Source organism: Centruroides vittatus, unplaced genomic scaffold (genome assembly GCF_030686945.1).
Source record: "Centruroides vittatus isolate TY-2023 unplaced genomic scaffold, ASM3068694v2 contig_658, whole genome shotgun sequence".
NCBI lineage: Eukaryota > Metazoa > Arthropoda > Arachnida > Scorpiones > Buthidae > Centruroides > Centruroides vittatus.
Genome location: NW_027122410.1, coordinates 870,949 through 898,523, shown reverse-complemented (window position 1 = coordinate 898,523; position 27,575 = coordinate 870,949). Strand labels below are relative to the sequence as shown.

The 27,575-nt window shown below is 31.7% G+C and overlaps 1 protein-coding gene across 2 annotated transcripts; it reads left to right on the top strand.

Moving 5' to 3' along the window:
* Nucleotides 1–6,994: 6,994 nt before the first annotated feature.
* On the top strand, nucleotides 6,995–27,503 carry LOC136980004 (coiled-coil-helix-coiled-coil-helix domain-containing protein 2-like). Of its 2 annotated transcripts, XM_067276027.1 has the most exons (5): nucleotides 6,996–7,111; nucleotides 13,875–13,916; nucleotides 17,266–17,428; nucleotides 20,444–20,657; nucleotides 27,354–27,503. In XM_067276027.1, exons 2-5 carry the CDS (start codon nucleotides 13,885–13,887, stop codon nucleotides 27,359–27,361), a joined length of 417 nt encoding a protein of 138 aa, XP_067132128.1. In that variant the 5' UTR covers nucleotides 6,996–7,111; nucleotides 13,875–13,884; the 3' UTR covers nucleotides 27,362–27,503. The 2 variants fall into 2 exon arrangements, with proteins under 2 accessions (XP_067132127.1, XP_067132128.1); XM_067276026.1 differs by lacking the exon at nucleotides 27,354–27,503 and having other exon boundaries at nucleotides 6,995–7,111; nucleotides 20,444–20,680.
* The last annotated feature ends 72 nt before the right edge of the window (nucleotides 27,504–27,575 follow it).

Here is a 27,575-nt window from a genome sequence, read left to right as displayed (position 1 = left end):
AAAAAAGTATTTTAATTAATAAAACTTAATTAATAAAAACTTAATTAATATTTTAATTAATAAATTATTATTTTCGTGGAACACACAGTTTTATGTGAAATGTAAACATTTCACATAAAACTGTGTGTTCCACGAAAATAATAATTTCATATACTGTAATTATATGTTTTTAAGTTCCAAAGATACGCAGCGCCATCTTTCGTTTGAAACAGTCATTATATTTCGTATAAGAATTTTTGTATAATAATAATGAATCGCCATCTATCGCAAATACTTTAAATTATTTAAACGTATTACGAAAAACCGGCAAATAAAATATATTTTTAAAAAGAAATGTGCTTACATTTTTGAAAAATAACAATAAAGCATAATTATCTGAATTATATAGCTAATTTGATGTTTGAATAACTTGAATGTTTTATTATTTCGAAAATATCAACACAGTAATAGATTATATAAATTATAAATTCAGTTTATTATATAAAAAATATTTCAATCAATCTATTAAGAAAAACCATTTGAAATAATTATGAAAGAATATAAAATTAAGTGAAATTATTATTTATAATGACGAAACACGAAACACCTCACCACCCAAGATCACGTGAATACTCTATTTCCGCTACGTCAAACTAGTCTGACGAGCAAAGCTTAGTTCACACTGAACGCGATTCGCTGGCAAAAGCGAAAAACAGAGCGAATAACACGTCAGACATGACGTCGTTTCCGGCGAATTTTACCATTTCGCAATCGCTTCGAAGTTCGGAACCGTCGAGCTTTTTCGCTAGCGAAAAAATTTTTGCCACCAATCGTATTCCCGCTAGTTGTCACGTGGTTCTTGTTGTTTTCAAGATGGCTACAGAAACTTCTTACGCAATAGAGTAAATGTTGTAATTACGGATGTTTAATATTCCTCTCACCCAGCATCGTTTTTTTTTTGACGTATCATTCTTTCTCAATAAATAAACAAACGTGGTTAACGACAGAATGTCGGAAGCGACCATTTTGTTTTTCGAAATGACGTTTTCTCTCGCAAATGATTGGTTCCTTAAAATTCGCAATCGCTTTTCGCTTTTGGTTGTATAAGTCAATTTCGCCAAGCGAATAAAAATCGCTTTTCGCTATTCGCTCAGTGTGAACTAAGCTTTAGTGTTGGTTGCATTGTGACGGTACGTCATAATTTTGTATATACGCGATAGTCATAAGCATAACATTAATCCCTCAATTCTTTGTTCTTTATTTCCCTTATTTCTCGATCTTTCGATTTTCACTTTCCTTGCGGGTGGGGCAGTCATTTTCCAGGAAGTAAGGGAAAAGACAAAGGAGTGAAAAGACCCCGAGGCACATGAACGGAGTAACGGTCATTCTTGGTGTGGAGCTGAGACGGAGCAGACGGTGAGAGAAAATCGGAACGGCTCGTTCAGCGGAGCAGAGATACGACTGGAAAAGAAGAAAGATAGTAGCCAGTGTCTTAAACATAATTCCCCGACCCGAAGATCTCGAGGACGTATCATTATCCGGCACTTGTGCTGTTTAGGGGGTACGGCTGTTTGAGAGGTTTTCTTCCATAAAATTAATCAAATCTACACTAATTTCACTCGAATATTGCCAAAACATGTATAATTAGTTGGAAATGATCGATATAAAATATGCTACGAACAAAAAATTGTCGGAATACTTATCGAATGTACCCCGTTCGAAGACGCCATTGCTTAAGCTTGTTTTCGTCGCGGAGCGTCACATCGGACGGGACGCGTACGAAGAGTGTCACGTGACAGTTGTCGTAGCTATTCCATCACGTGACTACTCATCTCTGATGTGTTTCCTGAGAACTTATTCTTTTTGCGAAGAATTCGCTGAACTTTGGAGACATCACGTGATAGATCATAATATACTATTAAATTTTTTTTGTTATTAGAAACGACTTATTATTATTATTGACTATATGAAGCAGCAAAGGTAAAACCGCTGGCTAACGACAATAATTCTATCATGATTAGTATTTATCATCATAATATATATATCAGATGCAACATAAGATGTCTAATGTCTTGATGTAAATAAATATAATTCAATTTTGTTTAAGACATGAAAGAGATTAGACCATTTAAAACAGAGCAGAATTATTATATATCACATTATCATATGTTATTATATGATTTTAATCCATATTTAGAATGGAATGATGTTTTAATATTTCTATTAATGATGTCTCCAAAGTTCAGCGAATTCTTCGCAAAAAGAATAAGTTCTCAGAAAACACATCAGAGATGAGTAGTCACGTGACGGAATAGCGTCAACAAGCATAAGCAATGACGTCTTCGAACGGGGTACATTCGATAAGTATTCCGACAATTTTTTGTTCGTAGCATATTTTATATCGATCATTTCCAACAAATTATACGTGTTTTGGCAATATTCGAGTGAAATTAGTGAAGATTTGATTACTTTTTTTGGAAGAAAACCTCTCAAACAGCCGTACCCCCTAAACGGCACAAGTGTCCTTCTTTCTCCTCTCTATAGTTTGTAAGTTAGTTTTAGTCTTAGTTTATAATCTTTCGGTTAAAATTTCTTTGTAACTCGCTATCATTGAGTCGCGCTTCTTTTGTGTGAACCACGTGTTTTTTTTTCTGTCTACTCCTTCTTCGTCTACACGTGTGCGAGGTCCCGAGTTGGAGTCGTAAAAGAATTCTGCCTATCATCACGCGAGAAGGAGAAAAGTGTTTTGTTAATAATTGTTTTTTTTCTATAAAATTAAAAATAAAGTTTTGTTTTATTCGTATTTCCTGTCCTTTCGTTGGCCATGCACTCGCGTGACTTAACAGCATATTCTCATCACCATTTAGAGATTTAACGTTTGCTACTGCTCAACTTCTTACTGAGCATGGTAATTTTAGAAGCTACTTCGCGATGTATAACCGGGCAGAAACTCACTCTTGCTATTGCTCTACAGAAAACCTAGACACCGTCGACCATATGATCTATCAAGCATGTCCACTCGACATGCTTGTTCAGAAGCCGCTGTTTGATAATTTTTACAATTATGTTCAAAATATATGGAAGAAAAGACTATAATTTCTAATTTCTAGTTTTACATTTTAGTTTTCACTAAAAGCCGAATACTAATTTTATGTTTACTTTGTATCATGTATTTTGGTTTACGTATTCTTAGTGTTATACACCCATAAGCAGTTGTGATATTCGGCGGGTTCGCACAGGTTCGCCCGAACCCGTTGATAATTTCCTGCATCATCTTCCTAAAAAAGTTTAGGGAAAGTTAATTTTTGATACACCAAAGTATTAATTTCTTAAGAATGAAATACTTATGTACATAATTTTTAAAGATATTTTCAGACTTATAATTTTTTATGGTAACACGGGTGGTTGTCTTTTTATATCCCTCACTTAGGCTGGTTGGTCCTCATTGAGAATCAAATCTCCGCAATGGACGAAATCGTAGCCGTTCATGTAATGTTTATGTGCTGGTGTCTTGCATTGACAAATCAATCAATAAATTTCGTTTAATGTGTTACGGCTGAAATAACAGTAAGAACAATTAGGGGCCGTCCATAAATTACGTAAGGTATTTTGGGGTAGGTAAGGGTCAAGGATTTCTTACTCAGAGGTAAGGGGTAATGATCTCGTCTTACGTAATATTCTTATTTTTAGTTTTTAATCTCGTTGAGTGGTGGAGTTTTGAATTTGGCGGTTTCTATTAAGAATGCTGGTTGTAATAACGTCATCTAGTGTGACATGATAGAAGAATAACACTAGCAGACTCACGCTCTATACATTTTTTATCATAGGACAAAGGCCATGTGGTAGTTTCTCTCTCTTTTTTTTAATTAGAATAAGTGAACCACTCTTATGGGCAGTGGTGATATTCGAAATATTTAACAAGGGGTTCGCTAGCAGAAAATTTTTCCCTGACAATCACCGACAAATGAAATGGAAGTTTTGAATAGAGATAAATACAATACCTTTTCTTGCAACCGTATATCTGTATATCTAACAATCAGTGGCGTACTTGGAACGTAACGAGCCATGGGTGAAGGGCAGGTAACGATAATATTTTAGGGCTGTCGACCTTTTTTTTTGGCAGGGGTAATCTTTACCGCAAAATGGCGCTTCTGGAAATACACAAGTGTCATCATCTCAAGATACATTCTACTTTTTCTTTTGCTGTCCATAGCCCGACACCAGCCAGCCATGTTCGACAGCCATCTTGTAATATCTCGCGCGCGTGACATTCTGGGATCTCTCTTATGACTGGATCAAGAACTCTCTTGAATCGATCGCGATTAAACCTCGATTAAACCGTTTCGGTCGAGAGAGATCGCACCAAGACATACTCCCTGACCTTGCTCACAATCTAGATTGAAATGCTCGATACGCATGGGTTTTTTATTATTATTTTTTTTTTTGCTATAAGAGGCCCTCTTAGTGCCCACTGGGGCACTAAGAGGGCCTCTTATAGCAAGCCCATTATGGGTTCGGCCAGACCCACAATGGGGCGGCCGGGTGGTGAGGGACGGAGACCGACATATCCGGACGGATCACCCCCGAAAAATTCCTGGGGATTTCTCGACCCTTCCGGATTCGATCCCAGGTCCCCAGGGCGGTAGGCTGCTAACCTTGACCGCTCGGCCATCTGGCCGCTGGTACGAATGGGGTATAAGGCTCTAGTTTAGTAGTATTACAGAGTATAATACGCATATTTTAATATATTTAAAAAAAAAAAAAAAAAAAAAACCCACTGAGAAATGTTCCGTGTGTTTAACAAGGTTCGGGAAACTGAAAATTTTATGTAAATGCTTTGACAGTTACAAGGCTCCGTGTCATGTCGCACGTCTCCAGCCAGCGAGCCCCCAGGCAGCTTTCTTGAGATCAAATTCGCCTGCGAATGAGCTTCAGAACATGTGCCGTTATGTGGAAGAGGAAGAAGAATTTTTGAGTTCTATCGTCACTGGAAATAAAATATGGGTTTTTCATTTCCAACCTGAAACTGAGGAGGAATCAATAAAATGGAAGTATTCGGAATCTTTATCAACGCAAGGTTCAAAACGTCAGTTAATGCTGGGAAAATTTTGGCGACTGTCTTCTGGTAATTTTATGGGCATCTGCAAGTGGAGTTCTCATAAAAGTGGATGACATTATTTTTTTTGAAAACTCTTTCTACCTTAAGAATACTATAAAGGTTTTAAAATCATAACCATTATAGTGGGTTCGACCAAATCACATGGGACGGCCAGATATATAGTACGAGACGAACTACCCACGACAAACTTTTAGCGTTTTCAATCACTCGAATTCGATCATGGGTTTCGATACATGTTTAAAAATATTCTTAGTTACACTTTCTATCAATTTTTATAGGCAACCTATAAGCTCCCAGACTTAAAAGTTTACCCATTTTAAAAATGTATTGTCATCGAAAATACACGTATACAAAATTTCAACTAAATAAAGAATGGAAGTGGGTGAAAATTGAGTTAAAAGATTTTATCTGAATAGACAGCTAAGAAACCAAGGGCGAAGTCTTTGGGCTTGCTTAGCATGTGCTGCATACTTAAGAGAAAGTTTTAACTGTCAATATACTTTTTATATGAAAACAAATATGCCAATAATTCTTAATTTTTGAATTCCGAAATCGAAATAATTCAGTGTCAAAAATAAAACCCGTTACTTGGGAAATTTCCCTCTATGAAAATTTTGTTTGATTTTGAATATAACCCCTAACAAAAAATAAAAAAGATTAGCAAAACATTACAAATATATATATATATATATATATATTTTTTCTTCATGTTCACATACAGTACTTGGTTTAAAAATGAATATTGTGTTCTCATTTTAGGCCACGTTTACAGGTGCATGGGTTTTCTGGCGCCAATAAAACCTTTACGCCATTGTTTACATACAACTGCTAATTTTTTTTCCGCGATTTTAAGCCTAGGAACGTACAGTTTTTAATACGAATACGCGCATAGATTGTCGATTAATTTCAGCGAATAAAAAGATTTAACAAGACCTATTGAAATTTAGAAATCCACATTCAGTATAATTTTCTAGTGTTAGGCTTATTTTTCAATAGGTCGGAGCATTGGAATGTTTGTATTTGATCGCTGCAATTACAAAATATGTCGTGAACTTAGAGTAGTGAATGTTGAATTTTTACTATATTTACAATAAGTTCTTGCGCATTTCTCATCTTCACATTACACATAACATCTCATAAATGCAGATTTTTTTTTCGTATGCTTCTCACAATTTTATGATCTTTCCTGAAGATCATAAAATTGATTCATTTTTTTTCTTTTGATTCATTTTTTTTAATCTTAAAAAGAATCTGTGTTTAATTATCAGTTACATTCTCTTACATAGTAATAACAAACAATAGCTAGTAATATTAATATGAACACAACTTTTTACAGAAAAATCTTTACATACATGGATGGACTTTTTTTAAAAATTCTTTCCACCTTGTGGGCACTAAGAGGGACTCTATTAGCAAGCCCATTATGGATTCGGCCAGGCCTACAATGGGGCGACCGAGTGGTGAGGGACGGGGACCAACATATCCGGACGGACCACCCCCGAAAAATTCCTGAGGATTTTTCGACCCGTCCGGATATGTCGGATTCAACCGCACCATAATAGGCCTGGACGAACCCATAATGAGCTTGCTAAAAGAGGCCTTCTTAGTTCCCACAGAGCGGAAAGAGTTTTAAAAAAGTCACAGTTTTATTTTCAAGAGAAATTGTTGCTATATGTATCGTGTTTTACATAAAAATGTGGCCATAATTTTTTTATTTCGTCTAATCGCTGTTTTTTAAAGGTGTTGCCCTACAACTCTGGGATTCGGCCGAAAAAAATCGGCCTAATTTACCAAATATACGTTTTTATAAATAAAGGGAAAAAATTTAATTTTCGAATAGGATAATAAATATTAAATTAATAAAAACAAATATGAAAATGAAAAAAATAATAATAGTTTTAATTACGCAATATTATTTCGTAAAGAAACGAAACTCGTGCAGGTGGCGTAATCGTCGTCACGGTCATTTCGGATTGTTCTAGAAAATTTCGAAGACGCAGTCGGAATAAATACGTAAATCGACTTAGATTTTTCTTTCCTAATTTGCATGTAGATTAAGTTATGTGTAGTTAGTTGTTGTTTTAGCCATTAAAAACTATTCTTGGGAGGTTAAGATAGAAGGACCGTTGGTTTTATTCTTAGTATTGTGTTGTACGGGTCAATGAAGTTCAAAATAGTTTTTGTTATTGTTCATCGGCATCAATAGTTAAATGTTAATTCAATTTCTCTCCTCCCATTAATTGTTTTCTAAATTATATTAAAGATCAATGTAAAATCAACTTAAGATATGCGATTTTTTTGTTATATTTTTTTACTCTATTTTCTAGAAGGGGCGACCCCTTTTGGTGAATTTTTAACTCTCCCTCCCCCACGTCACGTTTTTCAAATCCCCCTTTAAAACGACGTCACTAGTCGCATTCCCTCGCTTTTTCTTTTTTTAAAAAAGTACAATTGGAAGTGGAATTCAGTTTTAAGTGCAATTATCAAGTAGCTTACTCCAAAACTTTTTTACACTCATGTTAAATATTCTTTTATTGAAACTATACCGAGAGATGCTATAGTTTGGTTTTCGTGTGAATGCATTCTGGAAGATTTTCTGCCTCGATGAATTATTTGTCGATCCGTTTGGTGGATCGCATACAATCTTTGCTCTCCGTCTTCTTGCCATGACCTGCGCCGTTTTTCTTGTCGCGCACCATTCTTGTCGTTTTTGACCGACTGGTACTCTGTCTCAAGAATTTGCATTATGCCGACGTGCTAGACTTTTTGAGGTGGTCTGATGTAATCCATGGTTGGCACATGTCCAATTTGTGGTAAGTAATGTTGATGTGCTATTGGGCTGATGTTGCTACACCACATCCAACAGTTCTATGGAAAGAGAAGTTCCTTCTTCCAAATTTCCCAAGTTTTTTTTTACCAGATTTGTTTAATCCAAATTTTAATTTAAAAAAATGATAAAATGAAAATATTAATGTTCAATTTTACAAAATTGAATATTCCTCCCTAAGTAGAGGTAACATTTGTTTAATTTGACGACAATGTATTGGATGACAAAAATCAAGTAGGATACTTTACTTGATTTTAAAAATAAAAATTGGAATAGACTATAGGAATGGTACAATTCCAAAAATTATGAAATAGGATATTTTGGTACTATTCTGTTAACTGTGCACATCAATCAATCAAATCCGATTTGCATTTACATCCTAATATTTGCTTTCTTTTAGTTTTAATCGTATGTAAAGATTATTTGAATGAAAACTTACCTTTTCCTTTAAGTTTGTATAAAAGTTATAAAAGTCAATTTTGAATTTAAATAATGATTGTTGATACACGTTTGATATCGAAAATGATTAGCATAATTTTGTATTGGTATAATTAAAAAAGTTAAATTTCAACTACTAATTGTATATTTTACATATAACTTGTTATTTTATGTTATTTGATTGTAAATTTGAAATTAGAATAATATTAAAAGTTAACAGAATAGTACTGATATTTTATGTACAACTTGTGCTAATCAAATATTCTCCCAAACAATTTTGGCATTTTTATTCCCATACAAATGTTCATAGTCAGTGGTGCCTCTGAGGGTTTTGCAATATTGATACTGAGAGTTGCAGAATAAAAGGGCAATGCATGTGCAATTTTATTGTACAAGATCCACCTGTAATACAACGCCAAACGATCGCCTAAATATCAGGCTATAATGTGGCTAGTTAAATGATTTGTTTTATTCCAGAGGGTTCTAAATTTATTTAATAATTTATTTATTTAATTATAATTATTAATTTTTTTAAGAGATGGCACCTAACATCTACCTCTAGTGTCAAAACTTTGTGTGTTCTATTCTATATCGGATTAGTTCTATTTAAAGATTTTTCGGCAAATTTATGTACTCTCCTGACGACGAACCTTATTGTCGTTGAAAGTGTGCAAATGTGCATATAACGCTGAACTCAGTGTATTCCTTGTATCGTTTATATATATATACACGTAATCCAAATTATATAGGCCCTATTTAGTAAGCAGTGACATTATACTGCTCTAAACACCCTCTTCCTTGTCACAACTGTCACATTTCTTAAACTCCCTCTCACCCTTGGAGTGTGACATCATTTATTCACAACCCTGAAAGTTACCGGAATATAAATTAAATCTTAATTTTAGTTTAAGTACATTGATTTTAAAAGTAATTTTTTAAACAAAAATACAATTTCTTGTATATAGAACTTTAATTTGATGATAAATTAAATTATTTGATTAAAAAATTTGTTATTGTGCCATAAAAGTGTACACTCAAACCTGTTTTTGTGCGATTTTTTATACGTGCAATGTGTTTTGTGCAATTATTTTTGTGCAGTATACCAATTTGATTGAAATTCATATACCGCACACAAAAAATCACACAAAACAAATCGCACAAAAACAGGTTTGAGTGTATGTAGCTTTTAATTCCCGAGAGGAAGAGACGTCTCTAAATGCATCACATGTAAAAAAGTTTATTTACAACTAACTACTAGTAAGAAGTCTTTCTTAGCCATAACTTCAGTACTGCCACTGAGAGTTGCAGTATCCTTTCAGAATATAGCTGGCAACTTTATTGGAGTTTTTCAGATGTTACAAATGAATAACCCAATTGGCTGAATGACTTCTAAAAGAGAGGAGTAATGGCAAAGAAAGTAAGAGCCAATGTTTTGCTGAGGTTTGTTTAGACATCATTCGGAAATAGATGATTGTTGTCTTTACAATGCATTTAAACCATGGTTCAGCCTGCCAACATTTAGATGCCATTCGGCTGTTAAATGTTGTTTAACGTGAATTCCATCTCTGCAATTGGTTGTGTAAGTTTAACTCCTCTGTATATCAAAAGCCCCCTCAATCCCTATTTTTCACACTTAAATGGACTGTCATTACATGTTTGGATTCCTTGTCTCAAATAATGGAAAATGGCAAAGCAGTATTAAAATCAGCCCATTAAATTTTGAGAATGAACTCAAGCGAAGTCCATAGAAGATGTGGTAGTGATGTGAAACATTGCACAACATTGCATTGTTGCCTGTGCTCAAATGACCTTATCTCAAAAATGAAGTTGTAGACCCCCATTTTTTATTGCATTTTTGGATTCTTCATTGCAATTGATGGAAAATAGCAAAGTTTAATCAAAATTGATCAAACAGATTTTGAGAATGAACACAATGCTGTAACCCTCATAGAAGAGGCTTTGCTAATGCTATGCGTCAATAATGAATTTACATCTGTCTACTAGCTTTCTTTAATCTGTGGTTTAACTGGTTTAGTGTAAAGTTTTGTTTTTGTTAGTTTCCTTTCTTGATCTAAAAATTTTACAGCTGGTATGTTGTGCCATTTTGGACTTACTCAGATAATCTTCTCTTGGTTAGTCTTTCTTTCATTAATTTGTGACCCTTTCAAGTTCATTCTAAATGATCACTCATATTGATTATTTTTCTGGATGTTTTTATGTTATACTTCACTTCTCTTCTTAGAATTTTTAATTTTTTATGAATGATTATCATAACATATTGTACTAATGCCATAATTCAAAAGCCTTAATTTTTATTAACTTACATAATCAGCAAATTATTATGAAGTATTTAATTCTCCAATGCAAAATAATGTATATTTGTATAAACCATGAATTATCTGTGTTTAAAAGACAGTTTGAAAAGGGGGTGTAGGTTATGCAATGAGAGATTACAAGATGATAGGCTAGTTTTAAATTAAAATCACGAACTTGTGCCTATGGCAAATTGGCTACGACTAAAAGCATAGGATATAGGGTGGAAAGGTTATCTGAAGGTTTAATTTTTGCTTTAGCAATTTTCTATGCAGTGTGTATTTTGGCAGGTTATATGCACAAAAATATGGTAATAATAATAATACTCACAATGTACAAAACACATGCACTGAAAAAGTCAGCAAGTACACAGAACTTGCCCAGGAAATAAGGCATCTGTGGAGGATTGATAGGGTGCTTATTGTACCTGTCGTCCTTTCTTCTACAGGGGTTGTACCACAGACACTATGCAAAAGTCTGGGCCCATTACAATTGAATAGAAAAACATACATCACACTACAGAAGGCCACTATATTAAATACATGTCATATTGTGAGGAAATTCCTGAATACAGACACACACACTGATACACTTTTTTAATTTTTGTTTTGGTTACTATGTCTTGACTTTGGTCTGGCATAGTACACAGCCACCAGTGTTAACTGAGTATCTCTCACATAACCCAACACAATAATAATAATTGTGATATACACTCATTTAAAAACAGAAAGAAATGAAACATCAGAAAATTGGTTGCTTTTAAATCCTTTCTGAAATAAAATAAAATACAAAGGTTAGTACTCCAAAAAATGTTAATTGGGAATGGAATGAAATATTTTCAGTAAACTGAAAATCATATTTGGGTGATACATAAGAAATTTAGGATTAATTATCATAATTGAAAGTAATCATTCTAATTTGCTAAAAAATATTAAAACAATAGAATTTGAATTAGTTATATAATCATGAGGAAAAAAATTATTTTTGATTCACTGTCTGAAAAGCATGAAGCCATTATAAAATTTTATGTTACTGAGTAACATAATGATTATGCAACTGCAATTCTTTAAGTGAACTGCTTGAGGTTAACTTTAAAAAACTGACTTGAAAAGTTCTTTCCTCACATATAATGCAAAATAAAAGTTTTTATTTAAAGGAAAATAGGTTATTTAATAACCATTACTTTGATGAGTGATATTTTTAATTTTTATCAAAATACTAGCAGGTAGGCCTGGCATTGCTCGGGCAAAAGTAACGATAGTGAAGATTAAGATTATTACATTATAGTCATAAAAGAAAGAGAGTAATTTCATCAACAAACTAAGTATTTCTAAAGAAAGATCGAATTTGAAAATCGAATGTTCTAATATTGTTCGATTTTCACGACGTGTTCTGGTTATATCATTCAAATTTCATCGAATGTTCTAAAGAAGAAAGGTCGAGAAAAACCGATCTAATCTGTTTAAATTTGAAAATCGAATATGTTCTAACATATTACTCTTTTTCTTTTTTCTTTTTTTTCCAGAGCCCATAAATCTTGCACGTCGCTTTCTCTTGTTCTCCATTGTTACTTCACACTATCATTGTTACTTAACACTTTGGTACTTAAATTTGGTACCCTGTCTGTGTACCAAATTTCAACTTTCAACTCCTAACCGTTTTAGCGAAAATTAAGATTATTACGTTACAGTCAACCTTACCCGTTTTCACAGAATGCAAGAATTGGGTCCCCCTGTTTCCAGATTAATTACAGAATTTTTAGATGAGTCTAAAAATATGTTTGATTTCCCACAAAAACGAAAAACTGCAACTGCGTCTTGCACGTTGTTTTCTTTTAACAATTCCATTGTTACGTAACACTTCCATTGTTACTTGACACTTCCATTGTTGATGGAAGTATTAAGCCTTAATCCAGTCCCTCTCCCCCGTGGGGAGGAATTTCGAAAAATCCCTTCTTAGCGTGCGTTCTCGTGACATACCCTAATTGTGTACCAAATTTCAACTTTCAACTCCTAACCATTTGGGCTCTGCACTGATTATTATTATTATTATTGTCAGCTCGTCTCGATTATATATATAGATTATATATTATAAATTTGTATTGCTTATTGTGGCATAATTAATAATTAACCTTAAAAGCATTAGTAAGTAAATATTCATTGACATAGTTTTCCGGAACATGTTAATACTTTTAACATACTCCTCTTGTCTCTGTATCAATGTGATACCAACCACTCTGTACCCTTGGAAAAATCTTTGGGTTGGGTCATAAGCCATTGATATGCTGCATTGTGAACTTTGTCTTAAAATTGGCCCTCTTAAGACCTCCTTTAGAGGACTGACAAATAATTGCAGAGTACAAGATTAGATGAATGTGGAGGATGTGGCAATATCTTCATATTCAACTTCTCTATGATGGTGACTGTCAGATTCATAGGTGAGAGCAAGCATAATCAATCTGAAAAAGAATACCTTTTGACACCAATCTATGTCTTTTCTACAGGATTTCTGGTTCTGTTTGTCATGTTGTAATGAACTGCATGTTCTGCTAGTCATAGTACAAGTGTCTCTTAATGTGGAATTTGATTAACATGTAAAACTAATTGCTACACTCTCTTTATATGCATGGAAGAAGTTTCAATTAACATGGCTTTGCCAGTTGTCTTAGTTACCATATTTGATTAATGCAATTTTGATATATGTGGTAACATCAAGGTATTAATGAACAGCTTTAATCAAGGGATACCTGTACTCATTCTATCATACAGTGTTCCAAAATCCAAAAATCATTTTTCCCACAGAATGTTGATTGAAAAAGTTTTTAAGTCACAATGATTGGTGACAGTACTCTTTGCTTGCTCTTTATTACTCAGATTTAAATAATGCACATATGACTAATGACTGTATGACCAAGAAAAGTGTTTCCTTCTTTTTTATACTTTTAGAAGAATGGTGCAATTGTCAGCTTGCTGCTTCATTTCATTTGTACAAATATGAATGATGTGTTTGTACAGATTTGTAACAGATGTTCATTTCTATTGATATTTCATAAACTGTGTCATGTCTGTTCTTTCAATGAAATTTATCACTTCATTCTATGCAACATTTAAGGTTATTTATTGATCTTGCCACATATATGGTTAATATCAAATTGCTTTATTAAAAATAGCATTTAAATAATTAAATTTATCTTTCCAGATATTAAAAAATGCCTCGTCGAGGAAGATCAGCACCTGTTAGGTAATTATCATTCAAAAATTTTAGTCTTTTACCATTCACATACATTAATTTACATTTCTTTTGTTGTTGGGATCACTGGCTATATTTTAATTAGATAATTCTTGAAAATTTTGTAATCTACATCTGCAGGTGTATAGAAGTCCTACTGGTAATTCAATGATCTAAAACATAGGGGGTTAATTATATTTATGTTGGTTGATTACATACATTAATAGATGCATTTTGGGCCAACTTACATTAAATACCCTGAAATGCATCTATTAATGTATGTAATCAACCAACATAAATATAATTAACCCCTATGTTTTGGACCATTGAATTACCAGTAGCACTCCTATACACCTGCAGATACAGAATTACAGAATTTTCAAGAACTATGTAATTAATTTATATATTTGCATATAATTTTTTTAGTATCTGTTCAAGGAAATTTCAAATTTCTGTTGAATGGTAATACTTAAGAAAAATTAGGAATATTTGCTTAAGTAGATATTCTATGTAGTGTACTTCATATTTAGATTTATTTACCATATATTAATAACAATTAGTATTGTAAATGGATATGATTATTGAATAATTCAAATGTAATTTGGTAATTTTAGACTGTTAGACTGGATATTTATTTCACTTATTTTTTTATGAAAATAAATATATTTGTATTAAATTCTAATATAATTTATCCAAAAGTAAATGAATAATAATTTAAAAAATTTTTTATTTATTATTATTTTAATAGTTTTCTAGGTGAAATGTTTTAGAATTATCAGTCAGTTGCAAGTATCGTTTCACAGTATTTATTACTGGAGTAATTAATCATTTCTAATGATTTTGAGATTCCAATATTGTTGGACTGCAATTTTTCAAATTGTGGATCTATACATTCTCACTTGTCCATTTGTCTGTCTGTCCGTTCTTCGTTAATTTCGAGAAAGGAGCTAGACAGATGAAAATTGAGACCAAATATGGAAAGCTTGGGAGCAGGAAGTCCTGATTAACTGTATATGAACCTCTGGTCTGCACCAGAAGTCATGTGATTTCAGTTCAAAATTTTCTCGACAACAGAGTTAGATAGTTGAGTGGCATGACTTGATATTTTCAGGAGAAGTATGCTGTACAGTACAGGGGCAAGGCAGTGCTAAATTTGGGACTATAGTCTAGTTATCCTAACTTGGCACCTACTGTAAACAAATGTGAGGTCAACCGAGGGTAGGAGATGGAAGATGAATCCTATCTTCTTTACCTCTTAACGGCACAAGACCTTGAGGTCCGATCTCGGTTGTCGAAAGGATGATTAGGGCTCGAGCGGTTGAAGTTTATTTATGGACGAGGATCGTAGGATCCTGTTTACGTCAGGAACTGACACCAATCTATCAAACCTTTCGCGGATAGATACGCGTTATTTTCCGAATCGTGGGATGCCGGATGATGGCAATGAAGGAAGAAACGCACACTCTTCTAATATCAAACAAAAATACCCGTTTATTTTGAGATTGATAGGGAATACATCAATTAACATATTTGGAAGTGTTTATATCATCGAATCGAATTATTAAACCGCGTCTCGAGTGATTGGAGAGAGAGAGTTTACAAAACATCGCGAGTAGGATAAATACCTTAGTGATCCTGAGATTTGCACCAGTCCGAGGAACGAGAGTTCGCTTGGGTATAAGAGTCAAATGGACTGAAGAATATTGGGATGGACGGCTTCACTGGCGGGAGATGATAATCCACGGCACACACACACTTGACAGTTGTCGAAACTTTTCTCTCTCTCCGCGTCATCGTTCGTTTTCCTTTTATTTCGGAATCTCGGGTTCGAGATTTTGTGAAGTATGTCAAGGGTGGAAGTCCTTTTTGACCAATGGTGAATTACATGATATAATTATTTTTCAACAGTTAACTCATCTTCTACAAGGAAGTATTACCGTGGGAACGAAGGTTTATGATTAATTTTTACGAGAAAATTTGTCGGGTGTTTTTCCGTTTTTTGTTTCTGTGTTTGATTTAACCCTAACTTTCGAAAATCGGTTGGTAAATAAAATAAAAAAATTTAAATCGAATCTCGTTATTCTTATATTCGGGCCTTCACACAAACTAAGACTAACCTCCCTTTGTTTATTGGCTTAAATCGTTATTTATAAAATCATTAATGAAATACTAGTCACTTTAGTCACTTAGCAATGATTATAAATGTAATTATTTCATATTTGTTAAATTGTTATTTTAATGAATATCTGCAGTAGATAAGGTATTACAGGCAGTATATAAGGTAGATAAGGTATTACTGTTAATGATGATCCCAGATTTACCAGACTTTACTCAATCTATGATATATAATTTGTTAAAATTACTTAATTTTAAATATACAAACTGTAATAGAGATAGTAGATTAATTGAAAGAGACAATATCATTTTATGGCGAAGACAATATCTATGAAAAATAAGAGAAATGCGTTCTTTAGCTAAAGGCCGTAAGATTTACTTTTTGAATGAAATGTAGATTAATGTGAGCCATACCAAGAATAAAGTATGGAAGGATTGTTCAATTACATCATATTGCGAAGCTTTTGTGTGGACGATCTACTGGATTAAAAAATCTTTCTGGAAAGGGAAAACGAATAGTTCTTGTTCATATAGGCAGCAATACAGGTTTTCTTAATGATGGTCTACATGAATTTGAATCAAAGTCAATGAAAGATTACCACAAAGAAATGGATGGCAATAATTTCAAAAAATAGTTTGGAAAAATATTATAAAATTAGAAAGTAATGCTGTTGTTGTCATGGACAATGTTTCATATCACTCAGCTAAAATTGAGAAGGTTCCTAATTGTAGTTGGAAAAAAAGCTGACATAATTTCTTGGTTAGAAAAAATTAGGGTTTGTCATAATGACAAAATGTTAAAAATAGAACTTTTGGATATTGTTAAAAAAGTAAAACATAAATACGATAAATATATTATTGACAAAATGGCCAAAGAAATAGATGTTGATGTGTTACATTTACCTCCGTATCATTGTAATTTAAATCCTATCGAATTGATATTGGCAGATATGAAAGGTTACATCGCACGTCACAACACAACATTCAAACTGTCAGATGTGTGAATTTTAATGAATGAAGCTATCGAACAATATAATACTATAAGAACTGAATAATATAATAAAAGAAATACTATAATTAAAAATTTGGATTTATTGATTTTTTTTAAATAATAAAATCAAATTGGTACTGATTTAATAACAGTTCTAATATACATACTAAAATTTATTCTAAGACACTTTTTTTAGACAAGGATTTTATTAATATTGATTCATCTGAATTTATTATGTATTATTCTTTTCCACAGGTCAGCACCCAGGCCAATGAGTCGAGCTCCAGCTCCTGCCCCCCAACATCAGCCTGTTGCTCAGCCTACTCAACCCACATCAGTAATGGCTCAGCCTAAGCAACCAGGTTTGATGGCCCAAATGGCTACTACAGCTGCTGGTGTTGCAGTTGGATCTGCAGTGGTAAATTTGAAATATAATTTTTCTACTAATTTATTTTTTTTAAAACAGATTTTGAATATATATTAAGATAAAATTATGTTAAAATATGAATTAAAGAAAGTTACAAAGTTTTTATTATAACGATTATTATTATTATTATTATTCATTCATTCAATGCTAAAGATTTAAAAATATTTATTATTATGAATGAAATACAAGGGTATCCAGAAAGTAAAGATATAAATGCAATTATTAAAAATATATAAATTTATTTACAAAGCAAAGTGGTAAACCTGTTTTCAAATCTTGTTAGGTATTATATTGTTGTCTACATTGGACTCTGTATATTAATAGGACTTAACATACTGGTATTGTTTCCATTCTAGCAAATAGAGGAGATCTTATTAAGTAAAAAAAATATCTTTATTTTTTTCACCAGGTGAAAAAAGTTTTGATATAAGATATTTTGTTTTTCTGAATAAGATCTCTATTTCCTAGAATGGAAACAATACTAGTATATTAATTCCTATTAATATACAGAGTTCAATGTAGACAATGATATAGTAAAGAATTTAATAAGAACATAGAGACAAAAGGAAAGAACTTGTTACGTATTTTTTACCTCATCATCATTACTACCAAGGCATTTGGGCACAAGTTTTTGTATGCTGGTTTCATAGAATTCCACTGCCTACATCTGCATTCAGGTGGCAACTTTCACTTTCACCTGTTCATCATTGTCAAACTTCTTGCTGAATAGATGTTTCTTTGAAAGCACAAATGAATAATAATTACTGGGAGCAAGATCTGATTTGTGATTGGGATGATTTAAAATTTCTCCCTAAGACTCTGAATCAACTGCTGTGTTGTTTTTGTTTAGTGTGACCCAGTGTTGTCATGCAGCAAGCAGATACCATGTTTCAGCAACCTTCCCATCTTTTGTTTTTGAATGAGAATCTAAGTGTCTTCAATGTCTCTTCATACACTGCAGTGTTTATGATGACTCCATGGTCATAAAATCAACCAGAAGAACATCCTTTCAAATATTGTCTCATTTTTCTTTCAATCCCAGAAAACTATACCTATAATTTTCTTGCTCAATCTTAATGTCTTGAGCTATGTCTTGGTGGGAGAATGAGTGTGCCTCCCTTCCATTGTGCATAACATTATGCATGACATATGAGAAACAATAGAGCAGCTCCATTTGGCTTTTCCTGTGGTCTTCCTTTAACAGTATCCATTGTGTAGACAATCTCATGAAGCAACAATTTGGACACTTGTGGAATTTTGCAGTGTAGTTCATCGATGGTTACACATTTATCAGCATGAATTTGTTTTTCAACTTTTTCCAACCAGATCATCAGTGATCAAAAATGACAGACCAGATCTTTGTTCATCATAAATTTCTCAAAATCACGACACTACATTCTGTTTATCACATCACCATACATGCTAACAGTTTGCTGACAAATTTCAGAAGAAATTTTTCTTTTTGTGCTTAAAAGTTGAATAACAGAATGCCTTTGTACTTAATGGCATTTATAATCAGTTTGTCCATTTTAAACTCAAAGCAAGATACAGTAGGACCCCCCCCCCTATAACATGGCCGTGTTATATGAATCCGTGTTGTATGAGTCCCTTAATTATATGAGCCAATCACAGCCTGGCATTTGTGCAGTTTAGGGACTACGGCTGTTTGAAAAGTTTTCTTCCATAAAATTAATCGATTCTAGAATAATTTGACTCAACATTTCCAAATCACGTATAATTTTTTGGGGATAATCCATATAAATTATGCTATAAACAAAAAATTGTTGGATTACTTACCGAGTGTGCACCATTCGAAGACGCCATTGCCTAAGCTTGTTTTTGTCGCGGAGCGACTCATCGAATGGTGGATGTGTTTCCTGATAAGTTATTCTTTCTGCAAAGAATTCACTGAACTTTGGAGACATCATTAATAGAAATATAATTTTTATGACTATTGAATAATACTGTAAATGTTGTTTTCACAAGAACTGTATAAAAATTTATCAATATTTTCCCGCCTAAACTCTTCGTATATACGTGTGGCGCTGGATGGTAGCAAGTATTGATCCAGATTCGACCAATGTCAGAGTCAGTGATGACGTTTTACCATGTTATACGAGTCTCTTTTAGCATGTTATATGAAACTGATCGCAATTTTTTCGCCATGTTATAGGAAACCATGTCATAGAGTCTGTGTTATGGGGGGGGTCTACTGTACAATGATTAACCCAAGTCAAATGATATGGTTGGAAGTGAGCTGACTTAAGTTAAACTCAAGCATGCTGCCACTTCTCAGTGGTGATCTTGTTTTGTCATTTGACATGGCTTGTATCTTTAGTTACAGATATCCCTTGTATTTTTGTGTTTTATTACCATACTTTAACTCATTTAGTATTGAAATTGCATTCAGAGATTTGCATAATATATTAAAAAAAAAACAAAATCATATCAAAATTATGTATTAATATATTTTCATTTTAGTTTTTATTTTTTTCATGTGTTATTTCTGTTTTTGAATTTAAACTTAAATTGCTCATTTTTTAAAATAAAAATATTTTTAAAATGTTTATTTTTTATTAAATGTTATGCTAATAGAACTAAATATAATTTATATTTAAAACAATCTACATTTTTTTCGTACACCTGAAATTATTATTATTATTAATGTTAATTTTTATTTTTTGAAATTTCATTATCAAAAATATAGAAGATTGCATGAAAAATTCTTTTAACATAATTTGTTAGAACTTTTTGGACACTATAGACAAGGATATTTTATTTGTGAGAAAAATTAAGTTATGAGAGTTAATGCTTTTTTTTTTTTTTGTCTTATTTTTTTTTTACTTGAATAATCCCAAATATCTAATATTTTACAGATTAGTTAGATACTTCCCCCTTAATTTTCAGTATTCAGTATGTAATACTTATCATATTGTTAATTGTTACATCTAAAAATATCTCATGTATAAATTCATATGAAAACTTTAATTATTATTTTTCATTTAGGGTCATACTTTAGGACATGCTCTGACAGGAGGCCTTGGTGGTGGATCTCAAGAGGCTGCACCTGCACAAGCAGCTCCTGCTCAACAAGAACAGTTATCACCAAGCACACCCTGTCAGTTTGAATTGAAGCAATTTTTAGATTGTGCACAAAATTATGATTTAACACTTTGTGAAGGATTTAATGAGGCTTTAAAACAATGCAAATTATCACATGGTAAGTTGAATAAAATTTCTTAAATGTTCATATAAATGTTTCATTGCATGGTTACCAATGTAGTGAATATTAATATTAAAAATTTTTGTCATCTCTGTAATGACAATTTATATTTCTTAATCATATAATAATAATAATTAGAAATATAAAACTTCTTGATAAAAGTTTTTTATAATAATTAAATAAAAACAACAACAAAAAAGTGATTTAATAGATCAACAGATAACATAGTAATAAGTTTAACAATACTTAATGCCATTGTTAAAGATAATTACATTTTCTTGTCTCATTTTTCACTTTCCTAGATACATATTCTTTCAATTAACTATCATTTAAAGACAAATACCGTATATCTTGGCGGATAAGACAATAGTTGAACCATAAAAAATGGCCCCGAAAATCCAGGGTCGTCTTATAGGACAGATACAAAAAAATTAGATTCTAATTTATATAAATTAGAACCATTACAAAAAGACAGACGAACCATAATTATTTACTAGAAGAGAGTAGGAATAGAATAGCCCATACAATGTTTTTGTGAATAGTCATGGTCATTACCTGAATGCCTGAATTAGTGTGAATGTTTGCAAAAATCGCCAGATGCAAGAAAATAAAACTTGTTCATTCGAAAAATTACAAATAGGACATAATTCCATATATGCTATACAGTATATTATTCAGATAATGATTGCTGATCTAAACTAAATTCATAGGCCGTTGCTAGTTTGGCGGGTTGTCTTATAGGACAGATACATGCTAAAACTATAAAACTTTGATGAAAATTTATACATTGTCTTATCTGAAGGTCGTCTTATTCGCCGAGATATACAGTAGTTAAAATTATTATCTTTGTCTCATTTTGACCATAACAGTTATTTACTAAAAACAAATTATCTATCTTTTTGTCATCATCTCTTACATTATCAATGTTACTTTCTTGACTGTTGTGTATACATAACAAGGGAAAGTATTGGAATTGTTGGATTTCAATACTTACCTCGGGATGTTTTGCAAATGTCCACAAATTGAGGCACCTTGAATCCAAACATATAAAAAAAACAGGAAAAAAGTGCTATGGATGCACATGTATGTATTGATGTCTATTTCATTTAATATCTCGGTATGGAGTAAAGGTTAGGAAATGAAATTTGACATGGTAGCTTGTGTATAAGGGGATTGATGCTATTAAATTTTGATGGTTAAAGGTTGAGAGAGTGGAGAGATAGAGATCATCATGTGTCATATCTCAAGTAGAGTTGGACTTAATGAAGATTTTACTTGTTATTAACATTTACAATTTTTTATAAAACACATCACTACCCTCAAAATTAAGCTTTTTGCCATTTTATAATAGAATCTCGTAACAGTTGGGAACATTACATTGCTAGAATTTTTTTATGGTTGATATTTTTGTGTTGTTTGATTGTTAACGCTTAGCCTGCCGTTTGCCACGCTTCCTTATTTTGTAAAACGGCCAAGGGCAAAATAGGTGAATCAGGCATTATTTTAAAAATTCACCAAAAATTAAATTATTATTTTATTCATATGAAAAAAATCGCATATATTTATCAATATAGTTAGTTTTAAATATGACATTTTTCAATAAAGTTTGTTTGAAAAATTTATGAGAAAAAAAAATATCATATGATAACTGACATTCAAACTTGAAAATTTGTTACTTTTTGTCAAAATTAACATTGTCTGGTTACTTCATTCTTATTGTCACTGAGCCAGAACGATGTAGAATATTGTTCTGTACAATTTGATATAACATTTATACATGTATGTGTATTCGTTGTGAAATTATCGCAAATTATATCAAACATTTGTTCAAAATCTGAACTTTATTCTGCTTTCAAATAATATAATGAACTAATATACTTTATTCATTTCATATAAAACAAGATTATATATTTTTGTAATAAACATATGATTACCAGTAGCAATAGATGTAACATTTGCTGATATTTTAAATTTAAAAAAAAATTAAAAATTAAAAAAATATATAAAATATCAGAACTGAAGGTCATAACTTGAATATTTATAATGCATTAACATATTATAGCTGAACAAACTTATTATAGTAATATTATTGCATGAATGTGCTAAAAATGAAATAAAAAGTATCAGAAAATGAAAAATTAAGAAAAAAAACCGAATAATTAAAATTTTTTAAGTCGACAAAACACCACCTGGACAAAAATATGTGAAACAGACGATAAACAAGACGATGCCGTCAAGTGCTGACATCTGTTGTCGATAAATTTTATAAAAATCGATTGTTAACAGGGTAACAATGAATCGTTACCCTGGCCGTTTTGCTTAACAACTAGGGTAACGATAGATCGGTACCCTGGCCGGGAAAGAGTTAAAAAGATTATCATTGTTGTTTATTACCTTCAGGCTTTTTACATTGTATAAATAGTATTTCTAACTCATTTTCATACAAGAATATTGATGTGTGTCAGAATAATAATCATATGCAGATTGGACAATAGTAAATGTTAATAATACATTATGAAAATAAAAATAAACTTAAATATTTAATTAAAAAAAAAACATAGATGAAATGATTTTTTGAAATAGTATTAACATAGAGATGCGTCTGGAGGCAAAAACAAGAAATTTATATGAATTACTGGAAAATTATAGCAAACTCGTATTGAATGAAAATTATTTAAAAATTATTTCAGCAGTTGGAAAGCTTGGATACAAGTAAATACAAATTGGATTAATCTATTAATTTATTAACAATATATTTACACGGAGGGTGCATATTAGTAACATTGCAAAAGGATGGATATGAAAATTTAAATAATGAAATACATATAAATTGCACAATCCATTATTGTAAATAATTCATGATCATTCTTCATTTGTTTTCTTTTTATTTTTTTCATTCTCTTTATTATTATTGCTATGATTGTCAGTTTAGTTTCTGTTTATGCTGTTCAACTTTGTCATTGAATTCACTACAGTAAATTCTGATATTTCCTTGTCTCATAATCAATTTTCCAATTAAATGTATTATATGAATCATTGTTATTTACTTAGATAACAATATGATAACATCTTTAATAATGTTCAAGCTAGCAAGGAGCATTGAAAATCTGTTGTCATAAATTATCGACATTTGCGATCAGTATTCTTATTTAATACAAAAAACCTAATAGATATTTTTGTAGGAATAATGTTACATTGTGAAACTTTGTATAATTTATGTATTCTTTCTTTACTTTATTTATGTAGGAAATAATAATGATATGTGTATAACAAGTAAACAAGATGTTTGAAATTTAAATTTCTGTGATAAAAAGCATTTATTCTTAACAGTAATTTCATTAATATCTTATCAGAAATATTGATAGTGATATATGGTTATCAAGACAAATGTGACCTAGATGTTTCTAAACTGTTTTTACAATGAACTGTATTGTTTTGTTACAATACAATGAAATATTTTGATTTAAAATTGTTTATATAATCATTTATATGATCCTGAGACCCTCTGTTTTATAGCAATGCATATACGAGGGCTATTTTTTAAATAAGGTCTGTTTGTGAATGAAAGTGAGAATAATGCACAATCACGACAGTATGCATACGCTTCTGCTCTGAGCAAGCTTGGCGCGTGTTTTGACGCCATTTGCGGTCATATCGTCTGTCTGTATGCTGAGCTGTAGAAGTTTAAAATGTTTAAGAAAATTGAGTCCCCCGCCGACTGTGAGATACGATCTGTTATTCGATTCTTGAATGCAAGAAACTTGGCAACAGTGGAAATTCACCGTCAGATTTATGAAGTTTACGGTGATAATGCTATGAGTGAGAGTAAAGTTCGAAAATGGGTAAGAATGTTCAAGGATGGGCAAGTTAATGTGCATGATGAGCCACACTCTGGCCGACCTTCTCTGATTTCTGAAGATTTGATTCGTGATGTGGATAACAAAATTCGACAGGACTGACGATTCACGATTTCAACGTTATCAATTGAATTTTCACAGATTTCAAGATCAGTTTTGTATACCATTGTTTCGAAGAAACTGAATTATCGAAAATTGTTTTCTCTGTGCATTCCAAGACTGCTTTCTGACGATCCCAAAACAAAAAGATTAGACAGTGCTTTATCGTTCTGACTCGATACGATCATCCACACAGTCCAGACCTTGCACCCAGTGATTTTCACTTGTTTCGATACTTAAAGGAATTCCTTGGTGGTCAACATTTCAACGACGAAGAAGTGAAAACTTCAGTCGTGGATTGGGCTTCTTGACAGGCAGCAGATTTCTTTGAAGTTGGAATTCAAAAAATTGTTGAGTGGTATGACAAATGTTTAAACAAAATGGAAATTACAGTGGTGCCTCATATAACGTACTTAATCCGTTCCAGGTGCACGTTCGTTAAGTGAAACGTCCGTTATACGAAACGCATTTTCCCATAGAAATACATGTTAAAACATCTAATTCGTTCCGCGGCATAAAATAACCGTACTGTATCATAAAAAATGAACATGGGGTGCATTCTTTTATTCCTCCGCGTAACTCTGCGCGAGCGACATCCGTTTAAAAATTCCTGCGGAACGCGTTCCTAAATTCCGGTGGGAGTGCGCGCCGTCGAACGGCAAAAACGGCCGCTTGTAGCAGTAGTTTACGGTGGAAAGCAACATGGTGTCCTCCATGGCTCAGATAGTTTCGTTTCCCGGTCAATTATGTGGTTTTATGAATGAGAATTTAGAAATTGTGAAAGCTCGAGTTAGCGCACGCGGTGATGTGTCTTTACGAATTTTTTTTAATGCTATTTTGAATGCTCTTTCAACAAATAATCTATTTTATGGTTAAATTTTACAATTGGGACCCTTCTTTTGCCTTTTAAAGCTCATATTTTAGAATTATAGATTCCTCCATCACGATACTATCGATATTGCGGGCGCCGCCATCTTTCTTTCTTTCACCGTCGTTTCTAAATGCCTACAAACAGCAGCGCACTCCCGTAGTAGCGGAGACGCATTAAAAAACGCACCCATGGAGCAGTCACCAATTATGCCGGAAAGTCCGTTGTTCGTAGCCAGTCCGTTGCTTGAGTCACGTAACGGCCAAACAAAGTCCGTTGTTTGCAGCGTACGTTATACGAGGCACCACTGTATGTAGAAAAGTAGATAAAAGTATGTAGAATATGGAAAAAATATATTTTAACGATATTTACAGTATTTTTCTTCTTATTAAAAAACGGACCTTATTTAAAAAATAGCCTTCGTAATAATATTCTATTGTATCTTTGTCTTTATCTGAATTTAGTCATGCTTATATACATTTGATCAGAATCATCAGTTCTGAATTATTGTAAAAATACAATTTATATTCTTGAGCACAAAAAATATGAATTAGGTTGACAAATTGAAAAATATAATGCAGAATACATAAATGACACTCATAAATATTATTAATCACTGAAAATCATTAATCATTCTAATAAATGTAACTGAAATATATATTTAAATACATATAAAAACTGAGGAAAATCTGAGGAAAAACTTAAATTTAAAATAAATATAAATATTAGTAGTTTATTATTTTCTTACTTAATCTATATGAAGCATTTGTATATAAAATCAAAATTTAGTAAATTATAATAATAAAAATATCTAGAGAAAGATATAGAGAAAGATAGATAAAGAAATATCTAAAAATATATAGAGAAAGATAGGTGAATAAAGAATGTATAATTCTTTTATGTGATTATATGTCATTTAGTAATTGAATAAGCATTTTAAGAAATGCATGGCCCATCATGACCTGTTGGATTAAAAAATATATAATGAATTTGTGGGCTATTTTATAAATTATTTCTATGATATTTATAATAAAAAAGAAATTTTAATATTAAAATAATACACTTTAAAAAAAAAGAAATTAATGAATATTGAATGTAAATTGAGTAGTTAGAAGTAGTAATATTTTTTGTATTACAATACTATTTGTATTGTAAGTTTTTATAAAAAAGAATATATTGAAAAAATTAGATATGAAATCTATATTAAATTTACAAAAACAATTAAAAGAATGTATTTATTATTAGCATTTATTTTGTATGAGTAATTCAAAGTTTATGTCATGTTTTGGAATTCTTAGTAAGTTTATTTCTTGCAATGATAAATTAGAGGATAGTAAGGGCATAAACTTTTTTAATGAACATTGATAACTTGTAAATTACCATATTTTACGGACTATAAGACGCACTTTTTTCTTCGAAAAATTGCCTCTAAAATTCAGGTGCGTCTTATAGTCCGTAAAATACAGTATATCCATGCTTTTGCTTAAACATTAAATAAGGATAAGCCAAACAACTACTGAATTACATCAGGCTAGTTTTTGTGATTATTTTAAAATTAATTTCTAAATAATTTGTCACTAGAGGAAAGCATTAGGTACCATCACAACTGGTAGTTTTTTGGCTTAATAATAATATATCAGGTTTTAAGATGTTTGTGTATTAAATAAGGAATTCATACTTGGAAACTTTACTGAATATCAGAGGTTTCAAGAAATCCAAAAATATTTGTGAATGTTCAACAATTATTCTAGGCAAGAATTCTGAATTTTTGATTTTTTTATTGGTAAAGCATTAATTAATTGTAATCAAATAAAATTAAAACTAAATTAATTAAAAACATTAATAATAATTAAAATTTATTTTTTACAGGTGTTTAAGTATGAAATTACACTGTTAGAAAGTGCCTCTAGTGTGAATAGATCAAAGGTATAAATTTAGTTTTTAAAATTGAACTAGAGTTGTCACATGACGATGTAAGATTCATTAACTTGTTATAAATAAATTGAAGTTTCACTTGAACTGTTAATATGGATTAATTTATTTTAGAAAAAAAGAGAAGCACAGTCTTCAAAAGTATGAAATAAACATTTT